General features: G+C 38.5%; 1 protein-coding gene across 5 annotated transcripts in view; it reads left to right on the forward strand.

The window, feature by feature from the left end:
- ARHGAP6 (Rho GTPase activating protein 6) overlaps window positions 1-19,036 on the forward strand; it is a 319,683-nt gene that overhangs the window by 255,034 nt on the left and 45,613 nt on the right. For all 5 annotated transcript variants that reach the window (XM_071430546.1, XM_071430550.1, XM_071430547.1 and 2 more), the window contains one exon: window positions 4,546-4,705. In XM_071430546.1, the coding sequence (XP_071286647.1) occupies window positions 4,546-4,705 (160 nt within the window). The remainder of the gene's footprint in view (window positions 1-4,545; window positions 4,706-19,036) is intronic.

Consider the following 19,036-nt stretch of genomic DNA (forward strand, 5'->3'; position numbering starts at 1 on the left):
GAAACAAAAGGTTGTAAAATGGCAGTGATATACAGTTTCATGAAGCTTAAAGAAGTAATTAAACAAACAGAATTAAAACACTCTAATACTATATTATTTGCAATATAATCTTTTTGTGCAAAACCACTGAGTTCTTTTATAGTGGACACCCATCTAAATACAAGCACATAGCTAAAAGTTGCTAGGATAGAAAAAAGTAGACGTAATTGGTTTTGATCTTAGTGGTTTCAAATGATTTTGAGCAAGACTAACGAAAAGTAGACAGCTAATCTGATAATGGTGTTCACCTAAATCAGTACAGACCAAAGCCATTAACAATAGCAATAAGGCATAAGACAAAAATTGCATTCTCCATCTTGCATTAAATTCTTTTTTATAAAACTGTGACATGTGAGGTTTCTTATTTCCTAACCTTTTCCCATCCACATAACTCACTAAGGCTTGAAACTCCATGGAAATCAAGGCTGCTCACTGCCTATAGATTTGCATTTACATTCAGCATTCTTTGCAGTTGTCAACCAGTTTCTGTATTGTACCAAAGACAGAAGAGCGAGGCTTTTCTAAAAGACATCTGCAAGATTTTCTGTTGGAGGCTCGGGAGAAAGGTCAGGCACACAAGAATAGCTTAGACATGCTTAAGAGTAATTTAAGTGCATGGTGTTACTTAAGTCAGGATGTACCACTTAATGTTTATTTTGGAGTTACCAAACATCCAACCTATTAGAAAAATACTTGAAGAATATCAGAAAAGCTGCAGTCTGCGTCTTATTAAAAATGTGCTCATGATTGTGCTTATGACTGTGGACAAGAAGTACAGGGAAAATGGACAGATTCAGATTCTTCAGAGGCAAAGGTGCAGTTTTCCAGCAATCTTCTTTGCTGAGTCATCTGCTCTGGTATTTTAGGTAGTTACCTGGTAAGTGAACTGCTCAGTTGAGTGGAGGAAAGATGTTAGATGTTAATGGGGATGCCAGAGAGAAAATGCAGCTGAAGTTGTGGATTTGAGAGGAAAAATATGTGACTGGTTGGTGGAAAAAAAAAACAGAGAAGGCTTTTAGTCTAGGTTATGGTTTCATAAAATTCTTTGATGAAGGCAGCTGTGCAGTTAGCAGTTTGTGTCCTGTCAGGCTGATCACTTTATCCCAGAACAGTATTTCTGTTGCACTCTTCTGTTTCTGTGTTGCCTTTTTTCCTTCTTGGTGATGGAATCATTTGCAGAGCATATTCAGACTTACAGTCCTATAATCTAAATAATAGAAAGCAAGCTGTGTACTACGTCTGCACACATATAAGCATGAACGTCAAAAACAAACATGTCATTCTGACTTGTTGCTTAAAGGTCTTCTGCTCCTTTTAAGCTTCCAGCTAGGTCAGGCTGATGTTGAATTAGGCTGGTGAAGTGTTTCTTCTCATATGGAGAGAGAAACAGAAAATGCTCTTCATGTCTGTGCTGCCCTCATCCTCCTTTGGTTGCCCCACAGAGTGCTGAATAGCTTTAGGCAGATGTAATTACATGAGCACCCATTCTTCAAGGGAGCTTGACTTTCCTGGACCTCTCCCAAGCCTGGATGATTTTGCAATATTTAGAGGCTGTTTGTATAACTGTGCAGTGTTTTGGGAGGAAGATGAGGCCTGTAATTTACCTTGTGTTTTGTAAAGCATTGGAGTATTTGAATAGATTAAATTCTCAAATACTGTGTTTTGACTCCTAGAAGACGGTGATATATAAGTGATATATATTTGCAAAATGAAACAGAATTTTCCAAGGAAATGTTTCTTGAACTGTTAAAGATTAGGAGATTTCATTGGCCCTACCTACCACATGATTTTCCAAAAATATTTTAGTTTATTAGTCATGTGTTCCATTAGCATAATAAAAACCTATGTTAATGTGACCTAGCAGAGATTTTATCAAACCCATCAAGTGTTGAAAAGGAATGTCTTCTTTAGTGCACAGCAATTGGGCAGAGTGATTGCAAACTCTTTAATCTCAGCAACCAGGCATTGCAAAGTGCAAATGTTGCAAATAACTGTTTTTAGCTAGACAGTGAGCACCAAGAACATATGGGGGCCTTGCAAACTGGCAGAATAACAACCTGTTTTTTTTTTTTCATTTATTGTAATTGATTTTTCATTTCATTATAAATTATTTTTCATAATTCTATTTCATTCCTGAAAAAGAGGAATAATTCATGTATTCATGCAGAATTCAGTTAGGAACTTTTGCCTAATTTGGGTTAATTCTTAGCAGTCTCATGCTGCACTTGGTTTTTGTGGTCTACAGGAAACAGGACATGTATTCTGTTTCCTTAAAGTTTTCTTAGGGGTGTCATTTTTGCTTCCCATTCCTGTTTTAATATTCAGGGTTAGGATTTCAGATTTTTTATGGTAGACATACCAGTGATATTTTTGTTTATAAAAATGCTCATGAGGGAGAAGTAACTTAAGATAAAATACCCTAAACTCCATCATAAAAACCTGTATTTCTCTGTCTGTAGCATTTTGACTGTAGAATACTTTATATTTTATATGTTCATGAAGATTGAATGGCATACTTCTGTGCTTGTAAAGTTTCTTTTGCATTATCAGGGTTGGAAAGGAATTAGTTTTGTTGTATACATTGTCTGGTTTTGGATGATGTTTTTGATCACTTTTATCTATAAATGACAACAGCTTTCTAAAAAATGTAAATGTTTACTTGCAGTTTTTCAAATAAGGTTTATGTGACTCTTGCTGGTTTGGTTTTGCTTGACTTAAGCTACACAGCTTGGCTTGTAACACTGTGCAAACCTTTAGTCTGAGATTACTAAATCTTGTTAGTCAACAGTAAGGCACCAGAAGAGCAAGAACAGGTGAAGAGAAAAAAAAATGAAGTAAGAAATTGCAGTAGTTAAATACTGGGGTAACACAGAAGTTTTCCATATGTAGCCCACATGCATATAAATATTATAAAGACATTGATCATAGTACATCATTAAGATATAGAGGTCCAGTTGTTGACATTGAGGTAGTGCCTTTATCTATTATGATTGCTTAATGACTTAAAAAAGCTACTCTGGCAAAAAAAGAAAAAAATTCCTTGCTGAACTCAAACATATTTTGTGAATCACAAGAAAGAGTGTTAACTGTGTAATTCCTTTAATCTGTATTGCTAAATGGTGCTGCACATTTGTTAATGGTTTTTGTCTCATGCTTCTATGTGGATACACTCATAGTCATAGATGTGCATATGTGCTTAAATGCAAATGTATGTACAGGTTGTACGTGTCTATATAAATATACATGCACATATATGGGCAAAATATATGGAAATGTGCAAAAATATGTTTGCATAATGCTAAGTCTAATTTTACTGATTTTTCTATTAAGGAGCTTCTACCAATAATTTTTGAAGTCCTTTGACTGCAGATGGATGTGCAGAACTAATGAATCATAAGTTTACAGTGAAAAAAATTAGTATGCAGTGAAGGTAAAGATGTTGAAATTTAAACTGAAAATGAGAGTGAAGTCTTTTAATTGTAAGTCTGCCATGCTGTGATAATAGGCAGGTTGTTGGGTTTCTTACCGCCCAGCTGATGTGCATCAGAGTTTTTTCATTATCAGCAGCTGCATCAGGTTATACTTAGTGACAAGACTGATGTTTATTTTTTAACATGGTTAGAATGAAAAACAAATTCTTTCTCTCCCTGTATTAGTCTGTGCTCTTTGAGATGAATTCGGGAAGTTTTACTTTAAGTTAATTGCCAGGCTTTAAGGTTGTGTTTGTGCTCGCTCTTCTGTTTGAGTGATGATTACTTCTCTGGCCCAAGCTGAATACTGGGAGTATTTTGGAATAGTTTTCTTGTGTAGGTTCTCACAGGTGGGATATACAACAGCTAAAGCTTTCAGTTTGCTTTCCAAGCATAATTGGTACCTTCCAGAGATGTAGCATATCTCATGCTGTTTTCCTCTATAAATGTTAACAAATAGGTTGTTATTGCAGCTGTTCAAAAACATGGAATGTCTTGTCCTTTAGTCGTTCATATTCTAAACACAGCCTCGTCATAAGGAGGAGATGAGATGTGTTGGAAAAGGGGCTCTGCCAGTGCATTCTCCAAGTCTGCTGGAGTAGGATGAGCAGGATGTGGGAGAGAAGATGGATATTGTCCATGGAGATCTGCTGCTCTGACTGATGGTGCGGGAAGATAATTAAGTAACATCAAGTGCTGTACAGAGAAAGTAAACTGGGAAAAGCAGACAAGGGTGCTTTTTTCCCCCCCTTCCCTGCTTTGTGCTTTTTGTTATTGGAATCCTAATGTTTTTCAACAATACTTGATTAAATGGCTTCAGACAGAACTGACTTCTTGTTTTGCATGTCTGTATCCCTTTTAAGGAATGCTGCTCTAGGGAAAATAAAGATATTTGAAAAGTTAGAGATGTCCAAGACAATGGCCTTTTGGTGAGAAGAACCTATGTTGTTTTTTCTAGCAGTAAAAGAGATGGTTCTGTTTATTAAACTGTGCATACCATATGATGCTTCATATTTTTCCATTTGATTTCCTGTAGGGTGATTTCACTTGGAACAGCATGTCAGGGCGCAGCGTTCGGCTGAAGTCAGTTCCCGTGCAGAGCCTCTCGGAGCTGGAGCGTGCTCGGCTGCAGGAAGTGGCTTTTTATCAGTTGCAGCAGGACTGTGACCTGGGCTGTCAGATTACTATCCCCAAAGGTAAGGGCTTGATAAGCTGTCTCTATTTAGATTGTTAAGCCACTGATTTCATATCACAGCAGTAAACACTGGGGTTTTTTTATTCCACAGATACTGTCTTCCATTTCAGTTTTGCTTAACCACAGTCATTATGTAAAAATGATGAGTAAAGTTGTTTGTCTGCTGTGTCCAATTTGGGCCACCTAGGGGTGGGATCATCTGATCAAGGGCAGATGTCTATGGGGTAAATAATCTAAATCAGACCCATTCATGCCAGGATTTCTTGATACTCAGTTGAGGGAAAAATGCATTTCTTATATTTCCTGATATCCATAATTAAATGTCTATGTAGGTAGATCTTACCATAGAAATGCTTTTTTTTCACTCTGTGTAACATTGTCTGTGAAGGAAGCCAACTGTCACAAGTTCAGATAGACAGTGAAGACATTTATGTCAAATAATGAGTCGTACCAAAGTTTTCCTAAAGACAGTGTTGCTTATTTCCTAAAAAAAGATAATTTTCAGCATAAAACATCAAACTCCTAGGAAATAGGAGATGAAATGAAAAGAAGTTCAGCTATCAGAATCCTGATGTGCATGTGGTAGACCTGTTCTTAGGTTACTATGGAAAGGATCTAAACCTCACTAATGAGAAAGTTTCTGTTGTTTCCTATAGGCTGCAGATCAAGCATAGCAGAGATAGGTGTTGTGCAATCATCTGCAAATCTGGCTTTCCTATGGTTTCTTTGCAGTTGTATACTTACATAAGGAATAACAAGGGATCACTGAATTCTCACTTTTGACCAGAGGTGCTGTGTGGTAGCATATACACAGTGATGCCACAGAAGCAATTTTTTAATGAGTCTAAGTTAAGCAGAAAAAAAGTTGTCTAGTCTGTGAAAGTAATGACATAGAAAGCAAGTGTGAAAGAGACAGGCTTTTGTATTCATCAGCTTTTTAGTATCTGCAGAAAACTCCTGCCAAAACCAACAAAATCCAACTTCATGCATATAGCAAGGCATCAGTTTGTAGTGAGACGGATTTTATCAATTTCTTCAAGCCTCACCAGCTTCCCTGGTCCCTCAAAAACAAGTTTGATCAACAGGAAAACAATTTTATCAGATATTCCTAGGAAGAACTGGAACACTAAGAGCATTCCAATAATTTCTGACAGTCTGAACTGCCAATGGCTGTTCCCAAGAGAAATGAAAATGCACATATGGAGGTCCTGCATATGTGGATGGATGTGTGGTAATATCATCCGAGACAATTGAGTATACACATTCATAGAATGGCTTAGCTTGGAAGGGACCTTAAAGGTCACCTAGTCCAACCCCCTGCAATAAGCAGAGACATCTTGAACGAGATGAGGTTGCTCAAGGTCCCATGCAACCTGGCCTTGAATGTTTTCAGGGATTGGGTATCTACCACCTATCTGGGCAACCTGTTTGCAGTGTCTCATCACCTTCACCATAAAGTATCTTTTTTACACCTACTTTAAATCTATTCTTTTTTGTTCTAAAACCATTACCCCTTTTCCTGTTGCAACAGACCCTACTAGAATGACTGTCCCCACCTTTCTTTTAATCTCCCTTTCATTACTAAAAGGCCACAGTAAGATTTCTCCAGAGTCTTCTTTCTCTGAGCTGAGCAACCCCAGCTCTGTTAGCCTGTCTTTGTAGCAGAGATGCTCCATCCCTCTGGTGATTTCTGTGGCCTTTCTCTAGACCTGCTCTAACAGGTCCATATCCTTCCTGTGCTGAGGACCCCAAAACTGTATGCAGCACTCCAGGTGGGGTCTCACCAGAGCAGAGCAGAGGGGCCCTGCTGGCCATGCTGCTTTGGATGTAGTGTAGGATGTGTTTGGTTTTCTGGGCTGCAAGGGCCCATCACTGGCTCATGTCCAGCCTCTCATCCACCAGCAGCACCAATTCCCTCTCAGCAGGGCTGCTCTGAATCCATTCATCTCCAGCCTGTATGGATGCCAGGAGCTGTCCAGGTGCAGGACCTCATGGGGTTTCCCTGGGCCCAGTTCTCAAGCTTGTCCAGGTCCCTCTGGATGTGACCCATCCCTCAGGTGTGTCAACCACACCACTCAGTTTGCTCTTGGTAGATTTTCTGAGGGTGTACTCAGTGTCACTGTCTGTGTCACTGACAGAGATACCATGCTCTGGGGGTGCCAATGGGGACCCCTGAGGAACACCACTTGTCACCAGTCTCCACTGAGCTATGCTCAGAAACTCTGAGTTGGAAGAGTGAGTATTGCTTTTGTGTTCTGCTTGCTGTTTCCTGCTGGGACTGCCATGAAAGCCCAAATATTTGGGGAGTCTTTCAGGTTTGAATCACACACAAGACCTAATTTTATTTTCACAGCATATATATACATGGGTAAATATAAAACACGAAGTTTTAGATATATTGAGTCTGAAAAGTGTAATTGTAAAGGTAGAAACTAAATAAGAATATAAATGTTTGTTAAACATTTAAAAATAAAAGGCATTTCAGAAAGTCAGGAACTTCAGGCTACTGTTTCATTGCTACTGCTGGCCCCATCATTTCATGAATCTCTTGGCTCAGTTTGACTGAGAAATAAATTGGCTATTCAGTTCTGCTCTCCAGTTTGGATGTACCAGTGAGATTATTAATAAGAGGCAAATAATTGCACATCTGCATTCTTGCTTTGAATGACCAGATCATTAGATTTTCTGTGTTTTAAGGTATACATCACAAAAGAATTGCCAGTACAACTGAATTTTAAAATGTTGTAATACCATCTATTGAAGAAGTGAAGGTAATAGCTAGAATTAAGGTACATTTCGTATTTAACTGTCCATCCTCTTTCAAAGCTTGGCACCAGTTTTGACAACAGAAATAAATCATATTTTGAAGTGGGTATATCTAATAATCACTCTGTCAATCCATCATGCTACATCTCTGATGGTACTTTGATAGGAGAATAAGAATCTACCATGTTCTGAAATTATTACAGATTGGTTTAGGCCCTTTGCAGAGACACTCTGAAGTCCATTTCATGTTCCTATAATTTTTAAATGTGTGGAATGAAAATTTATAACAAGAGTTTACAGGCAGCCATCCAGTTAATCATCACAGTCGAACATCATGTGTAAAATGGGAATTTCAAGTTTTATCCATGTGAAACTGGCTTGGGCACTTTGGACGTGCAAGAATGCAAATAAAATAAAATTCCATCACAGCCATCAGGTTAAAACCAGACTCAAGTTAAAAACAGATTGTTAAAACTGTGAGATGTAGAACTAGTACTGTCTGAGAGAGCTAGAGGCGCTCTGTAGGTCTGGAGGGTTCCAGAAAAATGAAAGATGTACTCTACAACTCTCTTCTACTTCAGAGAATGCCATATGAAAATATTCATGAGAGGAGGCAAGTGGAGCTATTTATGTATTAGAAAATTTAGAAATCTGTGCATAGAGTTTGACTTCTTTGTGTTTCTTTGGCTGCTTTTCAAAACTTGGTAGAGAATTACATTAGAACATGCATGTGCCTGCTGGGCATTTGCTTCCTACAGGCTTTTGAATGATTACATTTACTGGCATAGGTATGGTGAAAAGTAAAAATTCATTGTTTGTGGCTAACAAGTGTTTGTGCCAAACGTGCTTGCATGGAGGTTAAACCAGAGTACAGATGCCTCTGCCTTATCTTTACAACCACAGATGCTGTTAATGGTTGCTTCTTCATAATGCTTCAGCCCTGCCATGCTCAGACAGTCCCTTTGTCACAGCTAGTGCAGTTTACCTCTGCCAGGGCTCGTCTGGCTATTCCCACGCTTGTGTAGGAATGCATAGACTGTGATACCTCATATGTAATCCCTCTCCTTCACTGTACTGTAGCTATTACTGTTAATGAAGAACATTACTAACATCTCCTAGTAAAACATCCTGTGGTCACAGAGATCACTTCCCACAGGAATTTCTTTAACCAGCATATCATTTAAAATATGCTGCAATTGCACTAAAGTGTATGAATGAATTCAAGTTGATCAAGAGGTACTAGTTTTACATATACCATGAGATGTTTCACATTTGTTTCTTGTTGTCTTGCTTTTCTGCCTTTTATCTTTCAAATTCTGTAATCAACTCCTATTTTGATCTCCCATGTCATTCCCTCATTTTCCACCAGAAATTAGACCAAGAGTCATTTATCTTGTGTTGGTTAATGTGTTACGTTGCACGAGGATGTAATTTCAAGGCAAAGCATTATGCAGTTTCTTTACCAATACAATTACTATGTGAAAGATTTTTAATTTGCTGACATTCTGAATGTCACAACAGTACCATTCTGCTGATGCTTCTTTGCAATTCATGTTTACAATATAGCGTGTCTTTTCTCATTTCAGGGAAGTCAATCCTTTCTTTAGAATAGGAGAAAAAAATGGTGATGCAACTCACTTCAGGTGTGCTTACTTTTTGGTGACATTAAGATTTTGTGTATGTCCTTGCACACAATTAGTGAGAACAATGAACCTTTTACAGGTTTTCACAAGCAAATGCTAACTCAAGTTAGATGGCTTCTGCAGGGTAAAACTGGGATCAGAGCAGCAGAGGACCTCATTTTCTTCTGTTCAATGGCTCCAAGGTATCTCTTGAGCTGAGAGGTTGTTGCATGAGGTTTGATTGGATCAGTTTCTTAAATATCTCATGTTTATAATGACCATCTTAACAGTCCTGTCCCACTTTACTGACCCTGTGTTTGGAAGCAGGGGTAGAAACTACTAAGAGTTGAGCAAATGGAAAATTAAGGCTTCAACCCCAATTCAGCTCCTAGAGCATCTGCCTGGGTTTTGAAGGTATGATGGGAACGTGTTGGTGAAGAGGCTTGGAAGAGGATTTGAGACTCAGGGATCACATTCGGGTCTTCTCTTTATTCAAGAAGAGAAAATTACTTCTTATGTTCTTTCCAGTTCCTAACAGGATGTTGTCTTCTCAGCTTTGCAGTGGGGCTGGAGGATTTGTGGAGAGCAAGAATCAATGAGGAGAGCATTTTGGGGTTATATATGGTTCACTGGTGATTATGCTTGTGCTGGGTTGACAGTTGGGCTGGATGATCTTGAATGTCTCTTCAAACCTTGAGGATTCTTTGTTTCTGTGATGTTTTGGGAGAGAGAAAGTAATTCTTAACTTCACTGTCAGATCTGGTTCTCAGGTCATTTCTTTAGTTGCAATGAGGATGTTGTAAGGGTAGGTTTAGAAGCCTAAATGCAGTCCCAGTTGTTTAAGGAGGGTAATTTTAAGGGAAGCTGCTGCTGCTTGAACCTGTGGTGGTGTATGGTTTTGTATGTGAGCTTTGTGACATGTGACACCGTGCATCTGCTCACATGGAGTGAGCACTGGTCTCCTCCTGTATGACTTGTTTTAGTAAGGTGAGTGTGAAGATGCAGGGCTGGATAAGTGTGGGATTACAGACTGAGAGCTGAGGCTACCCTGTCTCTGAAATAAGGGGAAAACATGGCTGGGCTTTCTGAATTTTTACCATTCATTTGTGTACTTTGCCCCCCCCCCCATTCCAGTTAAGCTCTGAATAGAAAAGGGAATTAAGAGTTACACAACACAATTCTGTGCTTCTTGTTTATTTTGGCAGGGCATGCTTCTTTCAATCTGTTTTTTGCTTACATTACTCACCATTATATTTCATTTTTCATTTTCCTTAACACTGAGAGTGACTATGATTTTTATCTGGGCTTGCGTTTTTGTGAGGGCTCCAAACTGCTCTTTGTTTTTAATCACTGACCATGTTGCATACATTATAGCTGTTGTGGCAGTGGAAAACATCTGAGTAAACTGTAGCATATACATTGTGGAGTTACAGGCTCAGGGACTGGCTGCTTTTGAGCTGGTGTCAGGGTATCTTCTGAGTGTAGAGGCTTCTTACCACCCCTCTTAATGCCAGCCTCTGCTGATTCTTCTCATAGAAATACTGTCTCTGGCATGGGCTTATGAGTCCATGGCTTTTCTTTCAATGTAGTAGAGTTCATGAAGATTATATTTAAGGCATGTAAGGCTGAGATAAATTCTCCTCCTTTATGCTGCATTAGTAAATCTTGGCTATGCTGTATCAGACACACTGGTCAGAGATAAAAACTGTTCAACTTGCTGATTTTTCAGACTGAAACTTCCCACCTGTGCACTCCAATTTAAATATTTCATGGAAAAATGTGTTTTTTCAGGGATTCCTTTTTTCATTCTAAGAAAACAAAACCAAATATCTCTCAGTCTGGGTAAAAAAAAAATAAGAAGGAAATAAAATTGAATTAATGTTTTAAGCTAGGAGAAGTCCCAGCTGCTGCAGGGTAGAGGTTGTGAGACACAATCTTGAACTATGCTACACAGGCATTTATCAAAGTGAAGGTGACAGGAGTTTTTCCAGGCAGAGAGATAAGAAAACAAGAAAAAAACTTTTTCATATCTTTTTTCCTCCCAGTAAGGAAATTTGCAAAATTTTTTGTCAGGATTTTTTCTTTCAAATTCACTTTTTTGTCACTGTTGAGAAAATAACAAAATGGAAATACATCAAGCTTGCAAGAATATGATTTTTCTAACATTGTAACAGGGGAAATAATTTATTATCTTCAAAACTTAAGAGGGAGGGATGTTCCCTTTTTTAATTTTTGCTGTGAGGCAGTTTTTTTATAAAAGACTCTGCAGTGCTCAGCAAATTGATTTCCGAGATTTTCTTGTGTCACATAGCATGTTTTACATGTCTGTTTACATCAGGAAGACTTTATTCAACTTAGCTATTCTGTCAGAGTTAAGCTAATAGGTTTAAAAGCAAAAGGTTTTACTCATTAAAAAAATCACTACAAACAAAAAAACCCTAGTTTTTTTACTAAATAGTATTTTGTAAATAACTAGGAGCTTTGATTGATAAGCAGCATGCATTTTCATTGTGCTGTATGAACACAGAACAGAGATAGAAAATGCTGTAGGCTTCACAGGAAAATCAATGGCACTGATAAATGTAAATATGACAAAATAAGTTTATAGCTTAGCACATTTAAAATAATTTCTGAGAATTTCTGTAATTTCTGAGAACCTACCTGTTGAGTAGTATTTTGTGGAGAGAGAGGAAAGGAATGAGGACAGGGATGGACCCTGAAGGAACACTTAGCTGTGGGGCTCAGTGGGCAGGAGCACTGACAGACAGGAGTCTTTCAGTTCCCTTCATGGTGAAGGAAAGAGATCTTGCTTAAATTCCCAAGGTAAATAAGGAAATATTACAATCCATGTTTCCATATATTGTGAAAAGTTCATATATCATATATTCATATATCATGATGGAACCATGACGAGGGTTTTTCATTACTAGGGCAGTTGCTTATTTAGATGCTGTCTGTTGTACATTTAGGGTACTGCTTTTGAAACATCAGATCCAGAGACATATATTTGATGTTATATATACACCACATATATTTGATGTTATGTCCCATAGAATTTAAAAATTACTTCTGAGACAAAAAAAAAAATTCTATCTAATGTAGCTTCTTTAAGACTACACTTGAAATAGCTATTGACTTGAAGTACATGTAAGTATATTTGGTATTTTGTCTGTATTAGTGTCAGATAGGAAAATCTCAGCTTTCATTTTAAAACATTGATCTTGACCATTGGCCATATTCAAAAGTTGAGACACGTGGTAGAGAGGATCAGTGTTGGGAAGCAAAATACACATTGAGAGGCTCTAAAACTGCTTTGCAAAATTAGGTGTATTTCAGTCTTTTTCCTTTGAGAGAACACTAGTGTAACAGAGACATTCCTGGATGTGTTCTGCCAAATCTGTCTTTAACACTTCATGTAGTACTTACCCTTTGATTCTGAATGCCCATCTAGGCTGTCCTGTTTTTTGCCAATAGTAAAATGTATATGTCTGGTGATTCGATAGTGACTTATGAATTTGTGCTTTGTTGTTCAAAGCCAAAGAATAAATACCAGTAAATACATGCCAAGGAAAAAGCTTTTGAACCTTTATTAAGAGTACTGACATTGCAGCCTACCAGTTTCTATATTCTGCTTGCCTTTGGCAGAGCTTTGCCAGCATGGAACATCAGTATAACATGTATTCTTCCAGTATACTTCTGCAAAAATTTCAGTTGAAAATCAGACTTTATTTATATTATCTTGTGTGTGTTGCTCCTTTCAGAAGTGCATTAGGGAATATTCCTGATGATTTTTTTCTTGCCTTAGGTAATAAATTTTCTCTAGTTTTTCCACAGGCATGATTTAAGTGCAGTTGTGGTTGGTGCCAGAAACGTAATGTCTCTAGATACTAATTAGGAAAGATAAAGTGACTCCAGATAGATTTATTTTATCAGAGCTGTGGTACTATATATATCTTTGTATTAGGCTTTTACACTGAAAAGGCTGCCTTGAGATTTAATGGAGATGTAATCTCCTGCTGAAGGATTTGAAGAATAGATTAGACAGATGTCCATGTGACTCTATTTCTGTGCAGGAAGTCAACCCAAGTGTTCTCTGCAGAGCTCCTTGTGTCTTTTTTCTGTGTGGTTTACATTTTCAACACCTGTTTCTGTTATGATTGATGATGCAAAGGACAGGTAATTACTACAAAGAGACATTATTAGAAGTAAGATCCGTTGGTCATTTTTCAGAGGGATAACAGCTCAGTCATTTGAGCACCAAACTGTCCAGTGAGAGACCTGCTGCAACATGATTTCACTTCTACACACTGAGAGCTCCTTTCTCATTTCATTTCTCCATCACAGCTCTGAGCAGGACTACTGTGGACTAGTTTAATTAGTCCCAGAGAGAGTAAGTTAGGAAAGCTGTTTTATTTTCTGATGTGGCTTCTTCTTTAAAGTGAGAGTCCGAGGACAGGCTTACACAAAGGAGTCATAACAACAAGATGATGCTCAGAAGACAGTGGCGACCTGGGTGCCCTGAACCATCTCTGTGACCACTGGCTGGTCTCCTAAATTCCAGAGGGTTAGAGGAATTTCCTCTTCCTTTGAAGAGCTCATCTCATGCTCACACTGAGAGCAATGCAGGGGGAAAGATTTGAGATGTGAAGTTTGGTTGCTCCTTCACCTGCCAGTACAGGTATGCAAGTGACTTTATTGATAACAGTAAATCCAAGGCCAGCTACATGCTGCTGATTGTGTCTGTTCTGGCCCTGGCCCATCCTGTAGTGTTTGGATTGAAGGTAACTCTCCTTATCAATTTCTGTAGTTCTGTAGTTGTTTTTACTTATTAGTGTAGATAATTTTTAACTTTTTTTTTACCTGTTTTAGTGTTGACAGTTTTTCTGAGTTATGAAAACACTCCAAGAAGGTAGCGTTGTTCAGTCTTTCTGAAAGCTTTCAAACCTCTACCCATCATCACAGTTTCTGAGTGTCTTCCACTTAGAGGGGCAGCAACAAGGTCCCTGGTGTATCCCAGGCTATTTAAGTCAGGAACTTTCCTATTTTTGGAGATCAGGGAAACTCCTGTCACACTGTGGATACTGCTATAATGTGAAAAAGTGGTGTCTATATTTTGTCTTGCACCTGCTATTGATGTTACTCTTTCATGAATGCTGTCATCAGTGTCAGTGTAGCCAATATGCCCTGAAGCCTAGAAAGAATGGTTCCCTCTAATTTCAGTGGGCCTAAAAAGAATTTTTACTTCCATTATTGACACAAGGCATGCACTCCATCAAAAGACCTGGACCACTTTCTATGGCTGTTTTGTTAAGAGATTTGTTGGGGGATGGGAGGTGGGATTTTGGTATTATTTTGTTAGATTACTGTGATGGGGGATTTCTTATGGCACAGGCAATCCTGTGCTGATGCATGTGCTGAAGCGAGCAGAGCTGTGTATGAGTTGAAAATCTGAGTGTGTTTATGCACAGGGAAGTCAGACCTGACGTTGTGTATCTGTTTTCCCTTCCCAGGAATCTGCCTGCTTTTTGCTGCTTTCCACTAACAGCCACATACAAGGGCATTTGACCTTTCCTTCATAATCCTCTAAAGGCTGCCAGGTAGCTTAGCATGGGTTTTTTGAGTTACTTCCATCATCCCATCTTTGTATGGCAGCAGCAGCCATTTTCCTCATTCTGGCATAGAAAAGTACTTGAGCAACTGTTTATTTTTAGGTCAAAATGAGTTTTTTTCCAGGGGTCTAGCTGAAGATTTAACAAATCAGCTCCCAGACAATTATAATTTAGTGTTTGGATACTAAAACTCACTGAATATCTTGTTCCTCAGAGCTTGTGTAATGCAGCCATCTTAAATGTATTTTTAGTTAAAAAGTATTTAAATGGCAAAAAAACTATATATGTTTTCATTACAGGAATGGCAAAATAACTGAACAGGGTTTTTCTCCCTGACTTCTTCAACACAGTTACTTCCAGTCAATAGTCCAAATGCAAGAAGATTGAAGAATACCTTCAACAAAAAAACCCCCCAAAAAATCAAATTAAAAGGAAAGATAGGAAACTTTATTCTTGGTTTTGTTGTGGTGGTTCGAAAAATTCTGCAACTATTAAAAATGCTGTTATTTTAAGGATATTTATACACAGCTTGCACAAACAAGGCAGGCATCCACTTTGTACTTGTTGAAGTGTTTCTTTTGGTGCAGCTGTGCTGTGTTCATCTGTAAGACCTGTGGCTTCCTGCACAGCAGGAGTGCAGTGGCCTGGGCAGGCCTGGGAAGCTGCTCCTTCCCAGCTCTTCTCCTTGCATGGGTGGGCTCTGACATCCCCTCCCTCTGGCTGTGGCTTCAGGAGCCCTGACCTTGCTCCAGGGCTCAAATCCCATATTCCCTATCAACTTAGGTTTGGTTCTCACCCTTAGAATACGTTGCACCTGCATTTGCCCACCAGTTAATGCAAGTCTCTTCATGACAGAGAGTCATGGAAGAACATATTTGAAAATACAAAAGTAGTTATTTCTTTACAACATATATACTTGGAGACTAATTAAGTCCTTAAATGCACCAGGAAACATGTAGGCAAATGCAGTGGGAATGTCATGTTTTCTTATGATTCCTCTAGCCACAGGAGTTGGGTAGTATTTGCTATCTGAATTAGAGCAGTGACCAAAGTAAGTTGTTGTTTTATTGGTGGTGGTGGTCTGGTTTTGTTTGTTTGTTTGTTTGTTTGTTTTTGGGGTTTTTTTGGTTGTTTGTTTGTTTCTGTTTCTTTGGGGGTTTTTATGTGAAGGAGAGTTAATACCTATCTTACTGCAGTTATAGTCTATATTTTTGATAGAAATAGACCTTGCAAATAGGTTTCAATAGAAATAGTGCATTTTTCTAGATTTGAGTCTAGTTTGGAACTACACTTATCAGATTTGTTTTCCTAAAAGACAGGACAGTCTACTGGTAATATGTTCAGCAAGTATAAATTGATATATCACCTTTGCCTTCAGAATAGCTGTTCAGTATCTACTGATGTGTATAAAAAAAATCTATTAGTACCTGGCAAGCAGATGTAGGGTTGGTTGTTTGGGGTTTTTTAAAAATTTGTATCACAACCACAGGAGATTATTGTGAACTGTTACTTGATAAATAAAACTGTAGTTCCTATAGGGATGCAGCTTTCTTTTGAAGTAAGTGAGATTTCCATCAGTTTTGCCTTCTACATGAGTTCCATGCAAACTTATGAATACATTCTAGATAAATAATTAAGTTGTCTACCACTATCACCAAGTTCTTACTGTTCAACAGTAAAGAAATCATGTATAGTGCAGCTTTTAAAATTTCAGCAGCTGAATCTCTTAAAACCTGCACAGCTGGACTTTGTAATTTGTCTGTGTTTCATTTTAACAATTAGTAGTGCCTTAGCCCAGAGGCACTGAAGGCTGGGTCTGATAAGATTCACTAACCACAGGTTACCACAGAGTCTGCTGGGATGTGGAAGAGGTGAATTAAAAGCACACTTTTGTCTGCTGGTTGTGGATTTTCTCAGGTGGTTGTACTGTGTGCAGTGTGTGTTGCTGAGAGCTTTGTTCCCTGCACAGTTGACTTTCCCCACAGCTCTCCTGGTTTCTCACAGCTGCCCTGAGAAGGGTTGGGCTCAGGTGCTGCCCCTGCCCAGCCCTGTCCCTTGTGCACAGCCCAACAGGAGGGACCTCCCTTCTCCTGAAAAACTGGCTTTGACTTCAGCTCTGTCCTTTTCATGCTGGCTCTTCTGCCATGAGCACAGTCCTCAGGAAGCTCTCAGAGAGAGAAAGGCTGAAGCTTGTTTGCTGCATCACAGGAAGCAGCATCAGAGGAAAGCTGCCTCTGTTGTGTGTGTGGTGCCTTTGGTGAGCAGCCTCTGCCTGATGCTGTGGGCTGAGGTGAGCATCTATGAGCCAGATGGCACCTGGAAGGCCATGACTGCAGCTGTGGAATATTCTTGAATGATTATGGCTTTTCTTCCATCAGCTGCTGGCTGACAAGCACAAAGAAATGCTGATTTAAGTCAAAATGCAGTAAAGCATGGAACACAGACTGTAAGGACAAATGGGACAATAGTCCAAGGCTTCTGAATACACACAGTAATCTGCATCACTGATGGAGGTCTTGTGTGTGTATGGCTGAGGCAAAGGGTGAGTGTGAAATGAAATATCTGAAGGCTCAGCCTTCCCCTTTTTGTATTGCTTTATGTGCCAGAATCCTGTTTCTCTGGTTGAATTTTATCTTCCATTTGTGTTGCAGCTGGTAGTGCTTTGGAAATTACTGCATGGGAACAGGGCATTTCAACAAGTTTTTAAAAATAAATATTTCAAGATGAACATTTTTAGTCACAGAAATGGCTAAGTAAAACCAGCACCCTCTTCTTCAACAGAGCAGCCCCAAGTGCATATTCAGAAGTAAATTTGCTTTGTATAGTGACCCAAAGAAGCAGCTACAACCACAAACACTGTGCAACTGTCAGTGAATGAAGTGCAGTCTTGCCTTTATTGTGCTCTGTCAACAGAATTTAGCAGTGTTTTCTGATTGACAGTCTCAATTACTTGCAGTATTGCACAGGCCACAGAGACTGCAGCTTGACATTTGGCACACAGGCTGGCTGTGGGAGGCTGGCACTTGGGAAATGAGTTGCTCTGGGTGAGTGAAGTGAAGTGAACCACCGAGTGCTCAAGAGAGGTCTGACTTTGTGCTTTGTGGTGCCATTGGCAGTAATTTTCAAGAAAGAATTTATTACAATCTTAGAAGATATATTCTAATTTTTTTTTCTTTAAGTGCTGTTAGATCCATTTACTAGTGGGTATTAAGAAAAATGGCCATTAATAGAATTAGAATTACTATGAAGAAGTAGTTTAGAAATCTCACAATATCAACCTTTTTATCCATTTTTGTTTTGATAATTAAGCTATGGGTCTGATAATAATCACTGAGATAGGTCCTCTTTTTACACTGTGTTAAAATAGCCCTTAATTGTGGAACTTGACAAACATTCTTCACTAAATGGACAAGAAACTCATTTCTCTTAAGCAAAGGAACTTGCCAATAAATGGGAAGTTCTCTTTGTTCTCCAACCCTGTCAGCAGCATACCTCTTATGTCAAAAGCCCACTGAGTTAAATTAGTTTAAAGAATTTGTATGAATTTATGAATTAAGTTTTTGAGTAATAGAAAATGTTGCATTAAGTGTTTGAGTAATAGAAAGTTACTTGCATGTAAGTAACATAAAAGGAATATCATTCTTATAGATAATCCACCAGTCCATGTACAAGGAAAGTGCTGAAAAATCCTATTTTTGTTACAGGTTCACTTCAAGCATATTTGAGAGGGTATTTTTTTCATTATCTGAAGCCTAATACTGTGATATTGTCCCAGAAACTATGCACAAAGCTTGGATGCTGTTGTACTATTTTACTGCATAATTTACTAATTAGTAAAAGCATTTTGGTTTAGGGCTTCAGAGGATATTAAGTGACATAATCTGAAACTGTTAGGCCAAGACTTTCTGGGTATTAACTTTGTATACCACTAACTGTATAATTCTGAGCTAATTCCCTATACCTAATTTGTGATTCTTTAGCTTATGCTGAGCAACACTTCTACCTACCAAATAGACTTGTTCATTTCCAGAAACATAAGTTGAATAAAAAAGTACTTGAAGTAAATACTAACAGGATTCAACCTGCACTATTCTCTCTCTTGCAGTCCTAGAAGGTAGGTGGCCAGTAGGTGGTCTTGTGCAAAGCAACAGAACAATAATTTTAAAAATGTACAAAGTTCTCTTTCTTTCTTTTCATGTTTTGACTGTCAAAGCTGAAGTTTATATATCCTCAGTGTGAAAATGACTTCTTATTACCTAGCTTGGTCTCACTTAGAGAGAAATCTAAGCCCTCAAATGGTCGGTAGAAAATCTGGGATTTGATAGTATAAATACT

This window comes from Agelaius tricolor, unplaced genomic scaffold, assembly GCF_023055355.1.
Source record: "Agelaius tricolor isolate 1412-34295 unplaced genomic scaffold, bAgeTri1.0.p SCAF_7, whole genome shotgun sequence".
In the NCBI taxonomy this organism is placed as follows: Eukaryota; Metazoa; Chordata; class Aves; order Passeriformes; family Icteridae; genus Agelaius; species Agelaius tricolor.